General features: G+C 43.9%; 1 protein-coding gene across 1 annotated transcript in view; it reads left to right on the top strand.

Annotated features, from left to right (window-relative positions):
- The window catches only part of LOC139371084 (cadherin 13, H-cadherin (heart)), a 531337-nt gene that overhangs the window by 219838 nt on the left and 287992 nt on the right, over nt 1-23507 (top strand). Inside the window, exon 5 of the mRNA XM_071111141.1 lies at nt 12366-12518. Within this exon, the coding sequence (XP_070967242.1) occupies nt 12366-12518 (153 nt within the window). The remainder of the gene's footprint in view (nt 1-12365; nt 12519-23507) is intronic.

Here is a 23507-nt window from a genome sequence, read left to right as displayed (position 1 = left end):
GCATGTTGAGCAGGACTAGGAGCTCCTCAGTAACATAAAACAATGAGATCTGCCCTAAACAACAGTATACAAGGCATATTGACATTAGAGCGATGCATAAAGCAATCACAGGTGTTGATTGGGAGAGCTAAGACAACAACAGGTGAGACAACAATGGGTAAACAGCTAAGACAACAACAACGGGCAAATGGCAATAAATGGGCAGAGAGGGTCAGTTAGCTACACACTGTGCCTGAGTTCGAGGCTGGGGCTGACAGATAAACAAAATGAAGTACCGTGTTAATGAACAGTCCAGCAGGCATCAGCTGTGTGGCCGAGTGATCATAGGGTCCAATGAGCAGCAATAGATGAAACAGGGAGCCGTTCGGTAGTCGATTACTACGCTAGGCGAGAGCGGGAGACAGTGTTCAAATTAAGATCCGACATCTGTACAGTTAAGCCTTTAAATGGCTTGGGACTGGAAAACTGCACTGCATTTGAAAATAATTGACATTCATCCAAGAGAACACTTATCAGTCAACTTCATAGTGTTACAGTAGAGCTCCCTTGTCCTCCTCTGTTGTGTTGTGTGGATATGGTGAGAAGATGGAGAGAGGAGCCACACCTCCTGTCATCAGCAAGCTGTATCAGGAGCACTGCACTCTTTCATGTTGGCTGGCATGGTAATGAGAGGTGATAGAAATAGGTGAGCTTCTCCCACTAGGCCTCCCACACAGGAATTGCCAAGACTATGGCGTGGGCCGTGTGTGTGAGTGTGTATGTGTGTGTGTATCCCACGATTCTTCCTGAAATGAATCGCCCCAGCAGCTCAGAGGATCACGCTCCCCCTTCAGACATCCTTAATCCCTCTAAACTCCTCATGACACTTGCTGTTGATCTATTCATCTCAACTTATTGCCTCATTGTCACTATCCTCTCCCGCTGCCTGCCTGTATACTCCATTAAGATGCTACAGGAGCAGACAAACTTTGACTACATATTGGCTCCGTTTTTCATGTGACCCAGTTTGCCACTCACTGTTTTAAAACATATATCTATAATCTAGTTGTTAGTCGCTGTGTGTGCATTACGCAGTGTAGCTATCGTGTAAGAGAAAAAAGGGTCAACTTGGTATTCTCCAAGAGAAGCATTCCCTTAGCAACCTCTCACAGGACTCTTTTAAGGCCATTACAGAGTCTTGTGGACGGTAGAGTCTCACACATGGGAACGGGAGGTCAAGGAGAAGGATGATGCTGTGTGCTGTAGTTTTCTCTCCCCTCCCACAGACTCTTGCGGCTTGAGACTGTTGCTACTTCAAACAGGACACACGGATGGAGAGAGGGAGAACAGGGGGAGTAGTGGGGGCCAATAGATCCTGTAATGTACCCAGCCTCAGAGAGAGGAAAGAGAAGGGAGGAAAAGAGGAGTGAGAGAGACATAGATAGAGAGAGATGAGGGGTAGAAGAGAAGTGAGTAAATTAGGAGAGAGAGAATGAGAGAATGAGAGAGCGAGAGAGGGGAAGTAGGGCCAAAGGAGAGAGTTGAGGAGAAAAGAGTGGAAAGAAAGGAGAAGGACCTGAGCCTAGCTCATCATGCTGGCCTCATCTCAGATGAGTAGACTTGAAACTTCTCAGATGAAGTTTCAAGTCTACTGCAGCGCCATCTCTTGACTGGCTGCATCACCGCTTGGTATCGTAACTGCTTGGCATCCGGCGACAAGGTGCTACAGAGGGTGGGGCCAATGTCCCTGCCTTCCAGAACCTCTATACCAGGCGGTGTCAGAGGAAGGCCCAGAAAATTGTCAAAGACTCTAGCCACCCAAGCCATAGACTGTTCACTCTGCTACTGGACGGCAAGTACTGGAGCGCCAAGTCTGCGACCTAAAAGCCCCTGAACAGCTTCTACCCCAAAACCATAAGTCAGCTGAACAGTTAATCAAATGGCTACACAGACTATTTGCCTTGACCTTTTTTTGTACTGACTCTCTTGCAATTAGGCTATACACACATACACTTGACTCTGTCCACACACACACACATACTTACACGGACACTCCAACACACACGCACACACAAACACACACACACACACACACACACACATACACAAACACACACACACACACACACACACACACACACACACACACACACACACACACACACACACACATACACACACACGCATATTGACACCACACACACTCACACATACACTCACTTTCAAACTCTTTACACAACCTAGTGCTACTCTGTTTATTATCTATCCTTATTGCCTAGTCACTTTTACCCCAACCTACATGCACCTATTACCTTAACTACCCCTGCACATTGACTCTGCACCGCTACTCCTCCTATATAGCCTCGTTATTGTTATTTACTGTGTTACTATTTTATATTTTTCTTTGCTAATTTTCTTACTTTTTAACTCTGCATTGTTGGGAAAGGGCTTGTAACTAAGCATTTCACCTCTAAAGTTCACACCTGTTGTGTTTGTCGCATGTGACAAATAAAATGGATTTGATTTGAAGTGAAGTGAGAGTAGAAAGGCTGCATTTTAGCCCCAGTCCCTAGGAACGGTTGAAACACTTTCACTAGATGTGACTTTCTAGCAGTGGTGTAAAGAACTTAACTATTTATATTTTTAACTACTTTTACTTTTACCTCACTACATTCCTTAAGAAAATACTGTACTTTTTACTCCATACATTTTCCTCGACACCTACAAGTACTCATTACATTTTGAATGCTTAGCAGGACAGGAAAATAGTCAAATTCCCAAGTTTATCAATCGATCATCCCTACTGCCTCTGATTTGGCAGACTCACTTGCTTCGTTTGTAAATGATGTCTGAATGTTGGAATGTGCTCGTGGCTTTCCGTAAATAAATAAAAAACTAAGAAATGGTGCCACCTGGTTTGCTTAATATAAGGAATTTGAAATTATTTATACTTTGACTTTTGATAAATACTTTTACTTTTATACTTTTAGACTTTTACTCAAGTAGTATTTTACTGGGTGACTTTTACTTTTACTTGAGTCATTTTCTATTAAGGTATCTTTACTTTTACCTAAGTATGATAGTTGTCTACTTGTTTTTCCCCCACTGCTTTCTAGCTCCCTGAGTGGTGAATGTGGGGTGGAGGCATGGCTCCTTACGCATCTGTAGTGGTGGTGGAGATGGCACACACTTATCTACGAAGACTTACAGAGACTTAGGCCTACAGTTCATGATGAAAATGGCCAACATCAATGATTCACAGCCCTATGAGATACGGCTCAGGGGCCTCATTTATAAATGTTGCGGATGCACAAAATATTTATATATCTGACACAAAACTTGACGTGAAAAAGTGCTTGTCCTCCCGCAAATGTTAAACCATGCGTAAGCACAGTTTCTAGTGGTTGAAGAATTTCATTGCATGAAGGCAAAGTAGCCTTGTAGCCTTGTAGCCTTGTAGCCTTGTAGTCTTGTGCAAATGGGGAATATATGATGATGTATTCATGACAAAAACACTGATAACATAGGCATATATTTCTTATTATTTAGGCTATTTCATTTCCATGATCATTGCAGAATAAATTCCTCACCTTTTCTGACTGTGATGGTTTCATACTTGCGAAATAGACTACAGGTCTACAACAAGTTTGGATAGGCTACCATTCATCCCATCTCTCATTTAACTGGACCCACATCAAGGTAGTAAATAAACTGAAAAAATATATAAATGCAACATGCAAAAATGTCAAAGATTTACAGTTCAGTTCACAAATCATTCAATTTAAATAAAGTCATTAGGCCCTAATCTATGGATTTCACATGACTGGGAATACAGATATGCATTTGTTGGTTACAGATACCAACAGATGGTATCTGGGGTGGAGTGTGGATAAACAAATCAGTATCTGGTGTGACCACCATTTGCCTCATGCAGCATGACATCTCCTTCACATAGAGTTGATCAGGCTGTTGATTATGGCCTGTGCTATGTTGTCCCACTCCTCTTCAATGGTTGTGCAACGTTGCTGGATATTGACGGGAACTAGAATCAAATCATATCAAATGTATTTATATAGCCGTTCTTACATCAGCTGATATCTCAAAGTGCTGTACAGAAACCCAGCCTAAAACCCCAAACAGCAAGCAATGCAGGTGTAGAAGCACGGTGGCTAGGAAAAACGCCCTAGAAAGGCCAAAACCTAGGAAGAAACCTAGAGAGGAACCAGGCTATGAGGGGTGGCCAGTCCTCAGGGGTGGAGATTATAACAGAACATGGCCAAGATGTTCAAATGTTCATAAATGACCAGCATGGTCAAATAATAATAATCAAAGTAGTTGTCGAGGGTGCAGCAAGTCAGCACCACCTCAGGAGTAAATGTCAGTTGGCTTTCCATAGCCGATCATTAAGAGTATTTCTACCACTCCTGCTGTCTCTAGAGAGTTGAAAACAGCAGGTCTGGGACAGGTAGCACGTCCGGTGAACAGGTCAGGATTCCATAGCCGCAGGCAGAACAGTTGAAACTGGAGCAGCAGCACGGCCAGGTGGACTGGGGACAGCAAGGAGTCATCATGCCAGGTAGTCCTGAGGCATGGTCCTAGGGCTCAGATCTGGTGTTTAAACAGATCTCCAACCTCCTCTTCTTCCTCCTCTTTCAATGTGACAGTCATCTCCCCTCCTCCTCTTTCACTCAAAAAACTGCATCCTCCTTTTTCTCTGCCCCCTCTTCCTTTACAGTAACATCCTTCTCCTCTTTCACTCTGAACGCATCTTCCTCTTCTTTCACTGAAACATGTTCCTCTTCTTTCACTGAAACGTCTTTCTCTTCTTCTTTCATGGTAACAGCCTCACCCTCTACTTGTTTTTGTGTTGTAACATCCTTCTCTTCCTCCTCCTCCTTGACAAGAGCTTCTTTCTCCGTCCAGCAGACCTCCTCTTCTTTAGCAGGAGGAGAGTAGCTTAGTGAACTCATGGTCAGGGATGTTAGCTAGTTAGCATTAGCGACTAGCCTAGTTCTAAGCTAACTTAGCAAACCAGCTAGCTGACAAACAACGTAAATATGTAATTAAATGGGTCAACAAGTACATACAACAGAAGAGTGTTTAATACACAGCGCCTAATATACACCAAAACAGTGTGTGTTTTTTTTATTTTTACTTATTTATTTATTTTACCCATTTTTCTCCCCAATTTTGTGGTATCCAATTGTTTTAGTAGCTACTATCTTGTCTCATCGCTACAACTCCCGTACGGGCTTGGGAGAGACGAAGGTTGAAAGTCATGCGTCCTCCGATACACAACCCAACCAAGCCGCTCTGCTTCTTAACACAGCGCGCATCCAACCCGGAACCAATGTGTCGGAGGAAACACCATGCACCTGGCAACCTTGGTTGAGCCCGGCCCGCTACAGGAGTCGCTGGTGCGCGATGAGACAAGGACATCCCCACCGGCCAAGCCCTCCCTAACCTGGACGACGATAGGCCAATTGTGCGTCGCGGCCGGTTACAACAGAGCCTGGGCGTGAACCCAGGGTCTCTGGTGGAACAGCTGGCGCCGCAGCACTGCGCCACCCGGGAGGCCCAGAGTTGTAGCTATGTTTGCTAGAAAGCTACCGAGGTGTCTGACACGCTGTCGTACACGTCAATCCAGTGCTTCCCAAAGATGCTCAATGGGTGACATGTCTGGTGAGTATGCAGGCCAAATTCTCTAAAATGACGTTGGAGGCAGCTTATGGTGGAGAAATGAACATTTCATTCCCTGGCAAAAGTTCTGGTGGACATTCCTGCATGCCAAATGCAAGCTCCCTCAAAACTTGACACATCTGTGGCATTGTGTTGTGTGACAAAACTGCACATTATAGAGTGGCCTTTTATTGTCCCCAGCACAAGGTGCACCTGTGTAATGATCATGCTGTTTAATCAGCTTCTTGATATGCCACACCTGTCAGGCGGGTGGATTATCTTGGCAAAGGAGAAATGATCACTAACGGAGATGTAAACAAATGTAAAACATTTGAGAGAAATAAGGTTTTTGTGCATATGGAAAACTTCTGGGATCTTTTATTTCAGCTCATGAAACACAGGACCTTTCCTGTTGAATTTATATTTTTGTTCAGTAACTAGTATTTTGCCCTATGCGATCCGAAGCTTCTAGTTTAACGGTAGAACAGACTGTTCACCGTTTCTATAGACGTTTATAGACTACTGTATGTCTGAATACTGTAATGTCAAATTTCTAGAGTAGACAGTGTATAAGGGCACAAGGTGAGACCCAGATGCAGACGGTTAGAATCCAATGTTTTTATTAACAATCCAAAAGGGGTAGGCAAGAGAATGGTCGTGGACTAGCAAAAGGTCAAAACCAGTTCAGAGGTACAGAATGGCAGGCAGGCTCGAGGTCAGGGCAGGCAGAATAGTCAGGCAGGCGGGAATGGAGTCCAGAAAAACAGGCAAAGGTCAAAACAGGGAGGACTAGTAAAAGAGAATAGAAAAGCAGGAGCACAGGAAAACCACGCTGGTCGACTTGAACATACAAGACGAACTAGCACAGAGAGACAGGAAACACAGGTATAAATACACTGGGGAAAATAAGCGACACCTGGAGGGGGTGGAGACAATCACAAGGACAGGTGAAACAGATCAGAGCCCAATGTTTCATTTATAAGCATAATACATAATACAGATATCATAACCACTGCTGAATAAATGCCTCATCTTTTCTGGCCATGATGAGTTCATATTCCGGAACTAGCTATACAACCCCCATACGCATCTGTCATTTAATTGGGCCTATTAGATAGGTCCTGTACCATTACACTAGATTTAGAGTTATTTGGCAACTGTAGTTTTGATTTGATTTGATTAGGATCTCTTTTAGTCCTCATGTGGACTAATCTTCCAAGAGTTCTTAACAGCTGTGAATGAGACAAACTTTAGTAATTAGTAATTAAAACAAATATGAGCTGCATGGTGCGACTATAGGCTATTGATGATTTGAGAAAGTCACAAAAAAAGCATGCCTCAGGCTGCACACGCTGATCTCACATCAATTGGTCATATTTGCACCCATCAAACCATTCTCAATTTAATCTTGTCTTTTCTAATATGTAAAATTAGATTTGATTTATTATGTCCCATTATTAAATGGGCAGGAACAGGGGCAGGGGAAAAATACATGTCATCCTTATGCACTGGAATAGTCAAAGGAGGCTGCTTTTCCACAGTTCCCTTTTCAATCGTGCTGGGTAGGCTTCACTGGTTTAATAGCGGAGCAATGTGCGTAATATGAGCAGTTGAGAAATAAATATAGTAGCAGCTGGGATCCTCCTCTTTTTAGTGGCAACCATCAGAACGATGCTTTCACATGGGATTGCATATAGAAATGTCTGGGCTGATCAGAATGCTTATTTCACTCCACGCATCAACCACTGTTTGAGGATTACGCAGCCTCTCGCTGCACGACAGGTAATATTCCGTATGCCATGGCCTCGCCAACCATGTTGCTGCAGCTACCCAGTGCTTAATTGGGAAATCAAGTGAAATCTGTTTGGGAACATGTTTTCACAATGAAACATATTTCAATTAAACTGTTGACAGACCCTCACTGTGTGCACTCGAGAAAGGAATGAAGGAGAGAGAGGGGGAGATGGAAGCGAACAGTGATGAGATATTCTGTAGCTAAAGGTAATGTGTCAGCCTATTCATTAATTAATTATAGAAAAAAAAAGACCTATTACTAGGCTATTCAAAATCAAATACTAATTCACTGTAATTGTAGGCTAACCAGCCTACTCTGAAGCCGCCCTGCACAATCAATGAACCAAAAGCATCACCTAGGCCTGTAGGTTCTCTCCCAGACTCATGGATAGTAATGTTGGAGCGTAGCATAAGGTAAACCGTCCATCCAGTATGTATAATAATACAGTCCACACTCAAAGGCAAATACTATAATTTGTTTAAATATAGGCTAGACCAATTACGTACCAAAGACATGTTAAATAGTTGTTGTTTTTCTGCTGTGCGTGATATGCGGAAGGCTATGTATTGTATAACGGCACAATCATTATTTTAATTCAGGCTTTTTTTCTCAGGCTTGATCATGTATGCATAAGCTCTAACAGTATGGGTGTTTTGAATGAGTCATCACCTTAGAAAGCGCTGTCCATTTGGTTGTGTTAGGCTTTGAAACAACATCCACCACGACAATGTTTTCCACTCAGTTTCAACCTGTAGTTGAACTTCTTTCTTCAAATGGATCGATCACAGTGAAGTGAGTTTTAAAAGCATGATACTGTTTTGATGATAAGTGTTTGATGTGATTTTAGATTACATTTTCAGGATGTCAGTGCGGTTAGAGGGACAATAGAGCGCTGAGTACCAGGCCATTAGCGACATGACGATCATTAGCGAGTTGGGTACTATTAAAACATGTCCAGAGTGCATAAGAGAAGATTACAGTGAATTGTGGAATTTTACTGCAGTCATGACTAATGACTATTGGTGTGGCGGTAATACAGTCACCACAACAGCTCGAGTAGGGGCCAGAGACTGTTTGATGACATGGAAATGTCCCTGAAAGAGGCAGTTTGCTTTCATTGCCTAAGTAATGATGTGGCTGTATTAGTAGTTCAAGTTGTGTTCATTGTCATAGAGACAGTGAGACAGTCTGCTGTCTGTTCTGAGAACCAACACACGTATAAAGACCTTCTTTATCCGTCACCCCCCCAGACTAACTCTAGAAGGCAGTGCGATTTGAAAGCTGATCTATTATTTGTAATATCTGAAACCTGTAGAAGTCAGCAAACTGTTGTTCCTATGCTTTCCTGTAGGTACTGTAGTGCTGAAACAAGCTACAGATTTGGTGCAGGGGTTAAACAAGCCCAGTTGGATTTTCTCTTAGAGCAGTAACTGTAACAATGGCTCTGAAAGGAAAACTCCACCATTATATTATATCCACCATATATTTTACATTTTTGATTATTTGAAGTTGCCACGCTTTGCCTTGATGACAGCTTGGCACACTATTGGCATTCTCTAAACCAGCTTTATGGAATGCATTTCAATTAACAGGTGTGCCTTGTTAAAAGTTAATTTGTGGAATTTCTTTCCTTCATAATGTGTTTGAGCCAATCAGTTGTGTTGTAACAAGGTATGGGTGGTATACAGAAGATAGCCCTATTTGGTAAAAGACCAAGTCCATATTATGGCAAGAACAACTCAAATAAGCAAAGAGAAACGACAGTCCATCATTACTTTAAGACATGAAGGTCAGTCAATCTGAAAAATTTCAAGAACTTTGAAAGTTTCTTCAAGTGCAGTTGCAAAAAACATCAAGCGCTATGATGAAACTGGCTCTCATGAGGACCGCCACAGGAAAGGATGACCCAGAGTTACCTCTGCTGCAGAGGATAAGTTCATTAGAGTTACCAGCCTCAGAAATGTTTGCCCAAATAAATACTTCACAGAGTTCAAGTAACAGACACATCTCAGCATCAACAGTTCAGAGGAGACTGTGTGAATCAGGCCTTCATGGCCAAATGACTGCAAAGAAACCACTACTAAAGGATGCCAACAAGAAGAAGAGACTTGCTTGTGCCAAGAAACACAAACAATGGACAGTAGACCGGTGGAAATCTGTCCTTTGGTCTGAAGAGTCCAAATTAGAGATTTTTGGTTCCAACCACCGTGCCTTTGTGAGATGCAGTGTAGGTGAACGGATGATCTCTGCATGTGTGGTTCCCACCATGAAGCATGGAGGAGGAGGTGTGATGGTGTGGGGGTGCTTTGCTGGTGACACTGTCAGTGATTTATTTAGAATTCAAGGCCCACTTAACCAGGATGGCTACCACAGCATTCTACAGCGATACACCACCCCATCTGGTTTGAGTTTAGTGGGACTATCATTTGACTATCATCAGAACAATTACCAACACAACCCCAGGCTGTGTAAGGGCTATTTGACCAAGAAGGAGAGTGATGGAGTGCTGCATCAGATGACCTGGCCTCCACAATCACCTCACCTCAACCCAATTGAGATGGTTTGGGATTATGAGTCTGACCACAGAGTGAAGGAAAAGCAGCCAACAAGTGCTCAGCATATGTGGGAACTCCTTCAAGACTGTTGGAAAATCATTCCTCATGAAGCTGTTTGAGAGATTGCCAAGAGTTTGCAAAGCTGTCATCAAGGCAAACGGTGGCTACTTTGAAGAATCTAAAATCTTAAATCTATTTTGATTTGTTTATTAACCTATTTTTTGGTTACTACATGATTCCATATGTTATTTTATAGTTTTGATGTCTTCACTATTATTCTTCATTGTAGAAAATATTAAAAATAAAGAAAAACTCTTGAATGAGTAGGTGTGTCCAAATGTTTAACTGGTACTGTATGTGCTGTGTTTGTTTGTTGTTAAATAAATGCAGGTCCTTTTTTAGGGTGCATAGTCCATTGTGAGAGTATAATGTAGCTGGTACGGAATGGTTGTATTCAAATGGGCTATTCTGTAGCTGTGTGTGAATATACTGATTCCCCAAGTGAACTCTCTGTGAGAATTCCTTCCAAAATGTCCTTAAACAGCCCCATGATTTACTGTAAATACACAGAACATATGTGCTTTGCTGCTCATGGGTTAGGACAACATATGTTCTACATTCTACAGGCATCGTCCGTTGGCTAAAAGACATCAAGTATCTTCTGGGAAAAATGTCAAACGGCATAACATCAATTGGATCTGTGTTTGAAACTAACGAATGACCTACCCATAACCTTTCTGTAGCCCTTTACTGCAGTCAAATGACACATTTACTTTCTAGTGGCTTCATGGATGGAATGGTACTCATATTTTTTATCATTTCATAATTAATCAATTTTTTTTTTAAACACACAGAAAATCTGGTGTTTCTATTTGAAACAGTTTTGTTATAATTCAGTCTTCTGTGATCTATATAAAGTGTAATATCGGGATGCAAACTCAAAACGTAATACATTTAAACTCTGTATCTGACGTGGTACAGGTGTCTGCTTTTTTTAAGCCCATAACCATGTGTGTGAGGTGGATACTTTTGTTTCAAAGTTGATTTGTTAAAGACTACCAAGAAACACTTTGTGTGACCCTGACTAAGCCCATTGCAGTAAAAGGTTAGGTTTGAAGGACATACATTTTTTTTAAATATAGTGTATATCCTCATATAGTCTGGGGTGAAAGTAGGGAGGTCCAGTATGGCGTCCCGGCAAAAGACTGTAAATAGTGGGGGTACGCGGTACCAGTAAAACATGAGCCTATCACAATAATTATAACAAAATGTTAAGAAAACTGTTGGCTGTTACACCACTTTTTAATATTACCGCAGAGTCAGAGGCATGAAAAATGTGTGTTGTAGCCAATGCTCCAAAATTAGATGTGGTTAGATGAAAACAGACATTTAACCAAGGCAGTGGACGCAAAAATTCTAGCCTAAATACAATCACCAAATGCCTTTACACTTTTTGGTGTTTTGTTTAGTGTAACAGATGTCTCTTCCATTCACCACTGTTTGGAGGATGGAAATATGTTGTGAGAGGTTGAATGAATTCTACTTTCACCCCTGCATACAGTATCATAGACATTGTGGCCTGGTTCCAGATCTGTTTGTAGCGTCTTGCCAACACCTATGGTGTTTGATATGAGTTGGTTATACAGCACAAACAGATCTGTGAACGGTCTGTAAGCACTGGTTTTACATGTCAAACCAGTCTGGGTTTGACATGTACAGCCTTGCATGGGCATGTGAGTGTGCAGTGCAGTGTGAATCTAACATCCTCTGATCTCTTTTGCCTTTAACCTTCCTCCTTCTGCTGGGACCTGTGGATGTTGCTGCCTTTGCTAGCTTATTGTGAGTACACATCGGATTACACATCAGATTACACATCTGATTACACATCTGGTTACACATCTGGTTACACATCTGATTACACATCTGGTTACACATCCGGTCACACACATGGCTACACATCTGGTTACACATCCGGTCACACATCCGGTTACACATCCGGTTACACATCAATTACACATCTGGTTACACATCCGGTCACACATCCGATTACACATCTGATTACACATCCGGTCACACATCCGGTCACACATCTGATTACACATCCGGTTACACATCAATTACACATCTGATTACACATATGGCCAAACCATGTTCTCATCTGAATTGTTCTGCTGATACACACACTTAACTGAAAGCAGTCGTGTTTTGGTGTTACTAGGACATTTGCTTGGAAGATTTTGCATCATTTGAATACATAAGGAATACATGATCCATATTTTCAGTGGAAGAAATACAGCCAGTTACGATTTAATACTGACAATTTGCTAATGACGGCTTGTTGTTTTGTGTGACTCCAGGTGATGTCGCCGGGCATGGAGAATGACCACATCTTCCATATGACTGGGTCCGGTGCTGACCAGGACCCCAAGGGTGTGTTCACCATCAACAGGGTGACCGGAGAGGTGTCCGTCAGCCAAGAGCTGGACAGAGAGGCCATCAGCTCCTACACGGTGAGTACATACCTCACACAGCCGAAAGAAAGACAGACATTTTGATTCCATCTCCTGATGCTTTTATTCATTCATGTACAACAAAATATGTGTAAAACGTAACATTAGAGAGAAAGTAGAGGTGTTTGGGTTTCAACTACAGACTTAGATTCCAGATCTAGGCTGTGAATATATCTGGCAGAATCTGTCTGAGAGAAAATGGACTCAAATTCTCTCATGGGTGACTTGATGCTATCAGTCACAAGTTGAAGGTTTGTGATAAAAGAGTCATAAGAAGACTGCGGGAATCTAGTTTATTCAAATGCCTCTGGGGTGTCTTCCTGACTAAAGCATTTCCTTGCAAAAGAGAGTGATTCTTTCTTCAAGTCACACACAATTGATTGTATCCCACTTGCAGTGATAGACACAAGTCTGGTTAGTTGAGTGCATGTTCGTAGATGAGACTTTGCTTTTTTAATGACTGTCAATGGAGTGTGTGGCTAAACATAAGTGTCTGGGGTGTTTGATTGGTGGTGAAGTAGAAGGAAGGAGCAGGCTTCTGAGAGAGGGGCAGAGGGAGACAGCAGGCCCAGGTGGGATTAAACCAGAGACACAGCCAAGCACTTGACATTTACATCTCTTTCCTGAGCTCTCCCCAGCTACACACAACACGCAAGCACATACAGTGCATTTACAGACCCCTTTACTTAAAAAAAAAAAATCCCGCTCGTACGTCTACACACAATGCCCCCTAATGACAAAGCACCATTTATTAAAAATAAAAAACTGAAATATCACATTTACATAAGTATTCAGACCTTTTTCTCAATAGTTTGTTGAAGCATCTTTGGCAGCGATTACAGCCTTGAGTCTTCTTGGGTATGACTCTACAAGCTTGGCACACGTGTATTTGTTGATTTAAGAATGATGGAGGCCACTGTGTTCTTGGGGACCTTCAATGCTGCAAACATTTTTAGGTACCCTTCCCCACATCTGTGCCTCGACACAATCCTGTCTCGGAGCTCTACGGACAATTCCTTCGACCTCATGGATTGGCTTTTGCTCTGACGTGCACTGTCAACTGTGGAACCTTATATAGACAGGTGTGTGCCTTTCCAAATCATGTCCAATCAATTTAATTTACCAGAGTTGGACTCCAATCAAGTTGTAGAAACATCTCAATTTCGAGACTCATAGCAAATGGTCTGAATACACACACACACACACACACACACACACACACACACACACACACACACACACACACACACACGCACACACATGCACACACAGCCTCCAATCTCAGTCCCCACTGGCAAGTATGCACACATAATTTTTTTTTTTTATTGATTTTATTTAACCTTTATTTAACGAGGTAAGTCTTTAAACCACTGCCATTTCACTTGAGTTAAATGTAGATTTCGATTAAGGAGTGTGACTGTGTCCACCTGCGTGAGTGTCTGAGGAGTTGTGGAGTTGTCTGTGTTCGATGGTTTAAGTTATGACAAATCAGTGGTTTAACAGTTTGTGTAGGTGTTGACTCTTTCATTGGAAGGTGCTGTTTGTATTTAGTTGCTTACTTCCATATGGTCTGTTGTCATTACATGCTTGCTGCTGGATGTTGCACTGTTAGTCACATTAGATCCAGAGAAAACATTGCTAAAAGGATAGCATGCAATTACTCTCTCTCCCTCTTGGTCTGCTACCAATGCACTGCCCAAATTCATTCAGAAATGTGGAAATGAGTCATGGATTGATTCCCAGGAGCGGCAGCATTATGATAATCCATTGCCTCCCCTGCTCTGGGCTGCTATGTTTTAGAGCCTGCCTGGCCCACTCATAACACATTGTGCTACTGGAGCTCCACGCTAACTGCTCTATCAGTCACACAGATGCAACGTTTGGGGCTTTCACCTGACTTTTCCGTAACGCGCGCACACACACACACACACACAGAGAGAGAAACATAAACGGACAGACACACAGTGGCTTCAGTGTTGAAGCACTCATCACCTAATTTCGTTGTATCAGGGCAGAATAACTGCATTTCCGGATAATCCAGTAGCATCACATCAGGGATAATTAAATGGCTGCTAATTCAGCCCATCTCACAGCAGCAATCACAGACTCTCTCTCTCTCTCTCTCTCTCTCTCTCTCTCTCTCTCTCTCTCCAATCATTCATCCTCTATACAGGCTGTTTACCAGATCCTACAACAGCATTCTGTTTCCTCCTCTCTCTCTCTCTCTCAGGAGGGAGTCTCTAACAGGATGTTGTTATTTATTCATCTCTGCTGTAAACAGGACCGTTGATTGTTCTAGACTGACGCATTGTATTGTTAATGGTCTGAAATGTGAGGAAGGAACCACAAGCTTTCCGCTGTTATGAAACACTCAGACAATATTCAGAGTTGAGAGGAGGGAGATACTGTATAGAAGAACAACACAGACAACAGACAACGATGAGACGGGATCAGCAACTTCCCATGATTCGTAGTTTTTAACCTCTGCACTATTATAGTAATTGTATTTGCAGTTTTCTGCTGCTTACCCAAATCATTGACTTACTGCTTGCTGTTCAGTTGCTACCACCATACACAGAAATGAAGAACAGATTTAGAATGTTATTAATTCACAACCGAATGCACTCATACAAATAAACGCAGGCTCATGTAAACAACAACAAATGAAAACAAAAGTTTAAAACACCGACACAGTTCGTCCATGTGATACTTCCTGTGTCAGAACATTCGTCTTTCTGTCTAAGCAAGCGTGGAATTGATATCTAGCAATCTCTCACACACTCTCCTTCCTATCCTCTCTCTCCTCCCTCTCCACTCTCTCCATCTCTCTCCCTCTCATTCGATGCAAGAAATCTCTAATTTAATCATGGTCTTTATACACTGCTCAAAAAAATAAAGGGAACACTTAAACAACACAATGTAACTCTAAGTCAATCACACTTCTGTGAAATCAAACTGTCCACTTAGGAAGCAACACTGATTGACAATACATTTCACATGCTATTGTGCAACTGGAATAGACAACAGGTGGAAATTATAGGCAACTAGCAAGACACCCCCAATAAAGGAGTGGTTCTGCAGGTGGGGACCACAGACCACTTCTCAGTTCCTATGCTTCCTGGCTGATGTTTTGGTCACTTTTGAATGCTGGCGGTGCTTTCACACTAGTGGTAGCATGAGACAGAGTCTACAACCCACACAAGTGGCTCAGGTAGTGCAGCTCATCCAGGATGGCACATCAATGCGAGCTGTGGCAAGAAGGTTTGCTGTGTCTGTCAGCGTAGTATCCAGAGCATAGAGGCGCTACCAGGAGACAGGCCAGTACATCAGGAGATGTGGAGGAGGCCGTAGGAGGGCAACAACCCAGCAGCAGGACCGCTACCTCCGCCTTTGTGCAAGGAGGAGCAGGAGGAGCACTGCCAGAGCCCTGCAAAATGACCTCCAGCAGGCCACAAATGTGCATGTGTCTGCTCAAATGGTCAGAAACAGACTCCATGAGGGTGGTATGAGGGCCCAACGTCCACAGGTGGGGGTTGTGCTTACAGCCCAACACCGTGCAGGACGTTTTTCATTTGCCAGAGAACACCATGATTGGCAAATTTGACACTGGCTCCCTATGCTCTTCACAGATGAAAGCAGGTTCACACTGAGCACATGTGACAGACGTGACAGTTTGGAGACGCCGTGGAGAACGTTCTGCTGCCTGCAACATCCTTCAGCATGACCGGTTTGGCGGTGGGTCAGTCATGGTGTGGGGTGGCATTTCTTTGGGAGGCCGCACAGCCCCCCATGTGCTCGCCAGAGGTAGCCTGACTGCCATTTGGTACCGAGATGAGATCCTCAGACCCCTTGTGAGACCATATGCTGGTGCGGTTGGCCCTGGGTTCCTCCTAATGCAAGACAATGCTAGACCTCATGTGGCTGGAGTGTGTCAGCAGTTCCTGCAAGAGGAAGGCATTGATGCTATGGACTGGCCCGCCTGTTCCCCAGACCTGAATCCAATTGAGTACATCTGGGACATCATGTCTCGCTCCATCCACCATCGCCACGTTGCACCACAGACTGTCCAGGAGTTGGCGGATGCTTTTGTCCAGGTCTGGGAGGAGATCCCACAGGCGACCATGATGCGGCGACCATCCGCCGCCTCATCAGGAGCATGCCCAGGCGTTGTAGTGAGGTCATACAGGCACGTGGAGGCCACACACACTACCGAGCCTCATTTTGACTTGTTTTAAGGACATTACATCAAAGTTGGATCAGCCTGTAGTGTGGTTTTCCACTTTAATTTTGAGTGTGACTCCAAATCCAGACCCTCCATGGGTTGATACATTCGATTTCCATTGATCATTTTTGTGTGCTTTTGTTGTCAGCACATTCAACTATGTAAAGAAAAAAGTATTTAATAAGAATATTTCATTCATTCAGATCTAGGATGTGTTATTTTAGTGTTCCCTTTATTTTTTGGAGCAGTGTAGTTCTCCTTTAAAGGCTCTATTATCATTGGGCTGGATTGCAGCCTGTCCCCATGCCCATACCCATGTCAGGCTTGGTAAATCCCCCTCAGATGGAGTCTGGGACAGGGTAGATGACAGATGACAGTAGCCTCTTCCTCTGCTCCTGGAGACTCTGAGCTCCCAAATGCATTGGAGTGTTTTTTTAGTCTGTCTGATCCCCAGTGCAGCACAGAGCACATGAGCAGGTCACTCACTCCTGTATAGGACTTGAGAGGGATTTCATGATTACTTACAGTTGTACAGTTGGAGATACAGCTATTTCCTTAGAAACAAGACACAGAAGAAGTTGAAGAAGATAGAGGATTTAGGGAAGATGAAAACAAGCAGAAGCTCCTGGGTATAAGGATATAAGTGAGCTGTTATCGTTGGTTGAGGTGTGTGAAGGTATGAGAGAGCTGGAGGAGAGTTTAAAGGACTGGACATCCGTCTGTAGCCAGATACACAGCCAGACTCTGAGATAGAACACAGTTTAAAAGGTGTGTTTGAGGACGTTTGGCTATGCATGTAGGTGTATATTTGACTGTGTGTGTGTCAGTGTGTGTATGTGTATCTGACCAGTCAATGCTCTGTTCTTTTATAGATAGTCTGGCCTCTGTTGACCTAAACAATCTTTGGCAGCGCATTGATGTTGTTGGACAGGATAGTGTGAGTGTGTGTCTGCTTGTTGTGCATGTACTGTATGGTCAGCACACTGTGAAATAGCTTACTGGCAACAAGGCTAACCAATTCCCTGTTATCTGAAAGGAAGGTTAACTCATAATAGTTGTTCCTTCTCACTACCAAAAGGCTGACAAAAAAAGGTTTTTACAGAGTCTCCCAGCTGGGTTGACTGGCACATGAAAGCTGAGAGAATGGGGAGCAGGGGAAAGAGACTTTTACCCATTTTCTCCCGATGCCAGATCAAATTACTGCTCTCAGATAAGACCTTATTCCTCGATGCTCCCAGACGCCGCTGTAGAATGACACAATGGCAGCACAACCTCATCCCCCAGTTTACTGCAGTCTACACAGCCTCATAGATACTGACAGCAAGGCGGTGAGAGACAAGAAGGAGGAGCCACAGGAGAGAACCGAGTGAGATGGAGATGGAGAGAAAGACAGTAAGAGAGCGATATGTATATATATATATATATACTCCATACTCTCAATACATGTATATATATATATATATGTGTGTATGGAGTAAAAGAGAGAGGGAAAGAGAGCGAGGAAGAGAGAGAGAGAGAGACGGAAAAAGAGAGCGAGAGAGAAAGAGAGAGAGATTAGGAATGAGAGAAGAGACAGATAGTGAAAGAGAGAGAGATTAGGAATGAGAGAAGAGACAGATAGTGAAAGAGAGAGAGATTAGGAATGAGAGAAGAGACAGATAGAGAAAGAGAGAGAGATTAGGAATGAGAGAAGAGACAGATAGAGAAAGAGAGAGAGATTAGGAATGAGAGAAGAGACAGATAGTGAAAGAGAGAGAGATTAGGAATGAGAGAAGAGACAGATAGTGAAAGAGAGAGAGATTAGGAATGAGAGAAGAGACAGATAGTGAAAGAGAGAGAGATTAGGAATGAGAGAAGAGACAGATAGTGAAAGAGAGAGAGATTAGGAATGAGAGAAGAGACAGATAGAGAAAGAGAGAGAGATTAGGAATGAGAGAAGAGACAGATAGTGAAAGAGAGAGAGATTAGGAATGAGAGAAGAGACAGATAGTGAAAGAGAGAGAGATTAGGAATGAGAGAAGAGACAGATAGTGAAAGAGAGAGAGATTAGGAATGAGAGAAGAGACAGATAGTGAAAGAGAGAGAGATTAGGAATGAGAGAAGAGACAGATAGTGAAAGAGAGAGAGATTCAATAATCCATCAGGAATAATATAGGTTTGCTGTTGTCTCTTTGTATGAGTTAAGGCACCACACTGTTCCCGCTCTCTGTACTATTGCTGCTACAGAACATTACTGCATATGTTCCTGATGACTTATCTGACAGTGTGCTGCAGCTTGGGGTCTGACGATTTCCTCCACATAGTTCAGGAACACAGTAGCAGTGATTTCTCCTCCCCTTCCAGCTAGTTGAGGTTTTCTCGGTGTGGTGGTGCTGCTCTCCTGCTGTCACCATAAGCTCAGCCACCAGAGGGGCAATATTGTTTACATTTGCCAAAAGGAATGTTTTGATCCACTATAGGGTAGTAATGGAATCACTGTATCCAACAGCTGTTTGTTCGCCATCGATCTGCCTCCCTCCCCTCTGTGGTCCTCAGGCCCTCGACAGTTGGCACACAGCTTTGCTCTGTTCAGTGGTACAGTCTTGCTCTCTCTCTCTGCCGGGGTCCCACATGGCCGCCCATGGCCTCATCAGGGTAACTCATACCCTTCCTTACTTAATTACACACACAGTGTGTGTTCTACACCACGTCTGTGGCTCTGGAAGAAGACCAAGAGACAAAACAAGTTGAGTTTGAACAAGTTGTGCAAACTGTGTGTGTGTACGAAGCTTACATGCTTTTGTCCCACTGGGATGTGAGGGGTGTTAACCATTTTCAGCTGATAACGGAATAGAACTTTTAAAGTGGAAAGTCCAATATGTCAGTTGCACGTAGAATCAGTTATGGCTCTCATCAGGCACATATTTATTGCACACAGTTTTTGTTGTTGTTCCTCTGAACCCACCTCTCGCAAGTTGCCGTGACACTGTCAAGTTCGCCCCCCATCCCAAGCAATACGACTGATAAATAGCTAACAACATAGTCGACACAGATCTGAGTTAACCTTGTATCTTTATTGACCTTTCATTTCAATAGTTTGCCTCTTTGCACACTCACAGGGCCCTACACACTCACACACATTGTCACTCCAACACGCACTCACTCCATCATCATTTGTTCTCTCACACATAATATGTACATACATTTGTACTGACTCCACACACCTGCTCACACGCAAATATGCAAGCTGCACTCACGTCGGTAGCCATGAAGTGCTTTAAAAGGCTGGTCATGGCTCACGTGAACACCATCACCTCAGAAACCCTAGACCCACTCCAATTCGCATACCGCCCCAACAGATCCACAAATGATGCCATCTCTATTGCACTCCACACTGCCCTTTCCCACCTGGACAAAAGGAACACCTATGTGAGATTGCTGTTCTTTGACTACAGCGCAGCGTTCAACAACATAGTGCCCACAAAGCTCATCACTAAGCTAAGGACCCCGGGACTTAACACCTCCCTCTGCAACTGGATCCTGGACTTCCTGATGGGCCGCCCCCAGGTGGTAAGGGTAGGTAACAACACATCTGCCACGCTGATTCTCAAAACTGGGGCCCCTCAGAGGTGTGTGCTCAGTCCCCTCCTGTACTTCCTGTTCACCCACGACTCTGTGGCCAAGCACGACTCCAACACCATCATTAAGTTAGCTTTCATGTTGCATTTCATGCTGTATGTATTTGGCGCATGTGACGAATACAATTTGATTTGATTTTATACTGTTAGTATCCCTGTCACCTTACCCCTATATCTACATATCTACCTCCATCACTCCAGCATCCCTGTACATGGACCGGGTACCGGTGTCCAAACATGCAGGGATTAAGATGTGCCACTGTACCGGTGTCCAGACATGCAGGGATTAAGATGTGGTCACTGTACCGGTGTCCAAACATGCAGGGATTAAGATGTGGTCACTGTACCGGTGTCCAGACATGCAGGGATTAAGATGTGGTCACTGTACCGGTGTCCAGACATGCAGGGATTAAGATGTGGTCACTGTACCGGTGTCCAAACATGCAGGGATTAAGATGTGGTCACTGTACCGGTGTCCAAACATGCAGGGATTAAGATGTGGTCACTGTACCGGTGTCCAGACATGCAGGGATTAAGATGTGGTCACTGTACCGGTGTCCAAACATGCAGGGATTAAGATGTGGTCACTGTACCGGTGTCCAGACATGCAGGGATTAAGATGTGGTCACTGTACCGGTGTCCAAACATGCAGGGATTAAGATGTGGTCACTGTACCGGTGTCCAAACATGCAGGGATTAAGATGTGGTCACTGTACCGGTGTCCAGACATGCAGGGATTAAGATGTGGTCACTGTACCGGTGTCCAAACATGCAGGGATTAAGATGTGGTCACTGTACCGGTGTCCAGACATGCAGGGATTAAGATGTGGTCACTGTACCGGTGTCCAAACATGCAGGGATTAAGATGTGGTCACTGTACCGGTGTCCAAACATGCAGGGATTAAGATTTGGTCACTGTACCGGTGTCCAAACATGCAGGGATTAAGATGTGGTCACTGTACCGGTGTCCAGACATGCAGGGATTAAGATGTGGTCACTGTACCGGTGTCCAGACATGCAGGGATTAAGATGTGGTCACTGTACCGGTGTCCAGACATGCAGGGATTAAGATGTGGTCACTGTACCGGTGTCCAGACATGCAGGGATTAAGATGTGGTCACTGTACCGGTGTCCAAACATGCAGGGATTAAGATGTGGTCACTGTACCGGTGTCCAAACATGCAGGGATTAAGATGTGGTCACTGTACCGGTGTCCAAACATGCAGGGATTAAGATGTGGTCACTGTACCGGTGTCCAGACATGCAGGGATTAAGATGTGGTCACTGTACCGGTGTCCAAACATGCAGGGATTAAGATGTGGTCACTGTACCGGTGTCCAGACATGCAGGGATTAAGATGTGGTCACTGTACCGGTGTCCAGACATGCAGGGATTAAGATGTGGTCACTGTACCGGTGTCCAAACATGCAGGGATTAAGATGTTGTCACTGTACCGGTGTCCAAACATGCAGGGATTAAGATGTGGTCACTGTACCGGTGTCCAAACATGCAGGGATTAAGATGTGGTCACTGTACCGGTGTCCAAACATGCAGGGATTAAGATGTGGTCACTGTACCGGTGTCCAGACATGCAGGGATTAAGATGTGGTCACTGTACCGGTGTCCAGACATGCAGGGATTAAGATGTGGTCACTGTACCGGTGTCCAGACATGCAGGGATTAAGATGTGGTCACTGTACCGGTGTCCAAACATGCAGGGATTAAGATGTGGTCACTGTACCGGTGTCCAAACATGCAGGGATTAAGATGTGGTCACTGTACCGGTGTCCAGACATGCAGGGATTAAGATGTGGTCACTGTACCGGTGTCCAAACATGCAGGGATTAAGATGTGGTCACTGTACCGGTGTCCAAACATGCAGGGATTAAGATGTGGTCACTGTACCGGTGTCCAAACATGCAGGGATTAAGATGTGGTCACTGTACCGGTGTCCAGACATGCAGGGATTAAGATGTGGTCACTGTACCGGTGTCCAGACATGCAGGGATTAAGATGTGGTCACTGTACCGGTGTCCAGACATGCAGGGATTAAGATGTGGTCACTGTACCGGTGTCCAAACATGCAGGGATTAAGATGTGGTCACTGTACCGGTGTCCAAACATGCAGGGATTAAGATGTGGTCACTGTACCGGTGTCCAGACATGCAGGGATTAAGATGTGGTCACTGTACCGGTGTCCAAACATGCAGGGATTAAGATGTGGTCACTGTACCGGTGTCCAAACATGCAGGGATTAAGATGTGGTCACTGTACCGGTGTCCAAACATGCAGGGATTAAGATGTGGTCACTGTACCGGTGTCCAAACATGCAGGGATTAAGATGTGGTCACTGTACCGGTGTCCAGACATGCAGGGATTAAGATGTGGTCACTGTACCGGTGTCCAGACATGCAGGGATTAAGATGTGGTCACTGTACCGGTGTCCAGACATGCAGGGATTAAGATGTGGTCACTGTACCGGTGTCCAGACATGCAGGGATTAAAATGTGGTCACTGCTCGAGTGTGTGTAGCTACGAGTTACATAGTTTACATATCAACAGTACTGCCACAGCAGCATATTATTTGATTTACAGTTGATAATACAAAATGTTCGGTCTAATTGGCTGATACGCGCAGCAGAGAGAGGCAGAAAGACAGAGAGGAGCGGCTGCATCAACGGCCCTCTGACCCAACTCCGTCCTTACTTCAGTCAGGAGTTGCACATGAGTCAGGGCAGCAGCAACACAGGTTGTCTAGACTCTAGCTAACCACCATACACTAAATATCCACACAAGCCACTAGCCAGCCAGCCATACTGTATATCATGAGTTAGAAGATGATGAATATTATATTATGAAGTTGTTATTCAAGAATTTAAGAGCATTGATAATAAATCACAATCAGTTTTTTTTTAAATCAAGCTTTCTCACTAGCAGATTTACATCAATCATCAATCATCAACATCATCGATCAGCAACTATCAGGTTTTTATTTTTTCATTTCTGACTCCTAGTTATGTTCCGGTCATTACTAATTACGCTACCTAATAGTTCTGATCCCAAAAGCCGATAAATGTTCCAAATTGTAACCCAAAGTGCTGAAGCAGCCGTTCCCTCCCCCCTCTCTCTTTATGTGTGTCTGAGGCCTGC

This window comes from Oncorhynchus clarkii, chromosome 2 (assembly GCF_045791955.1).
Source record: "Oncorhynchus clarkii lewisi isolate Uvic-CL-2024 chromosome 2, UVic_Ocla_1.0, whole genome shotgun sequence".
In the NCBI taxonomy this organism is placed as follows: Eukaryota; Metazoa; Chordata; class Actinopteri; order Salmoniformes; family Salmonidae; genus Oncorhynchus; species Oncorhynchus clarkii.
This window is presented reverse-complemented; position numbering and strand designations above follow the sequence as displayed.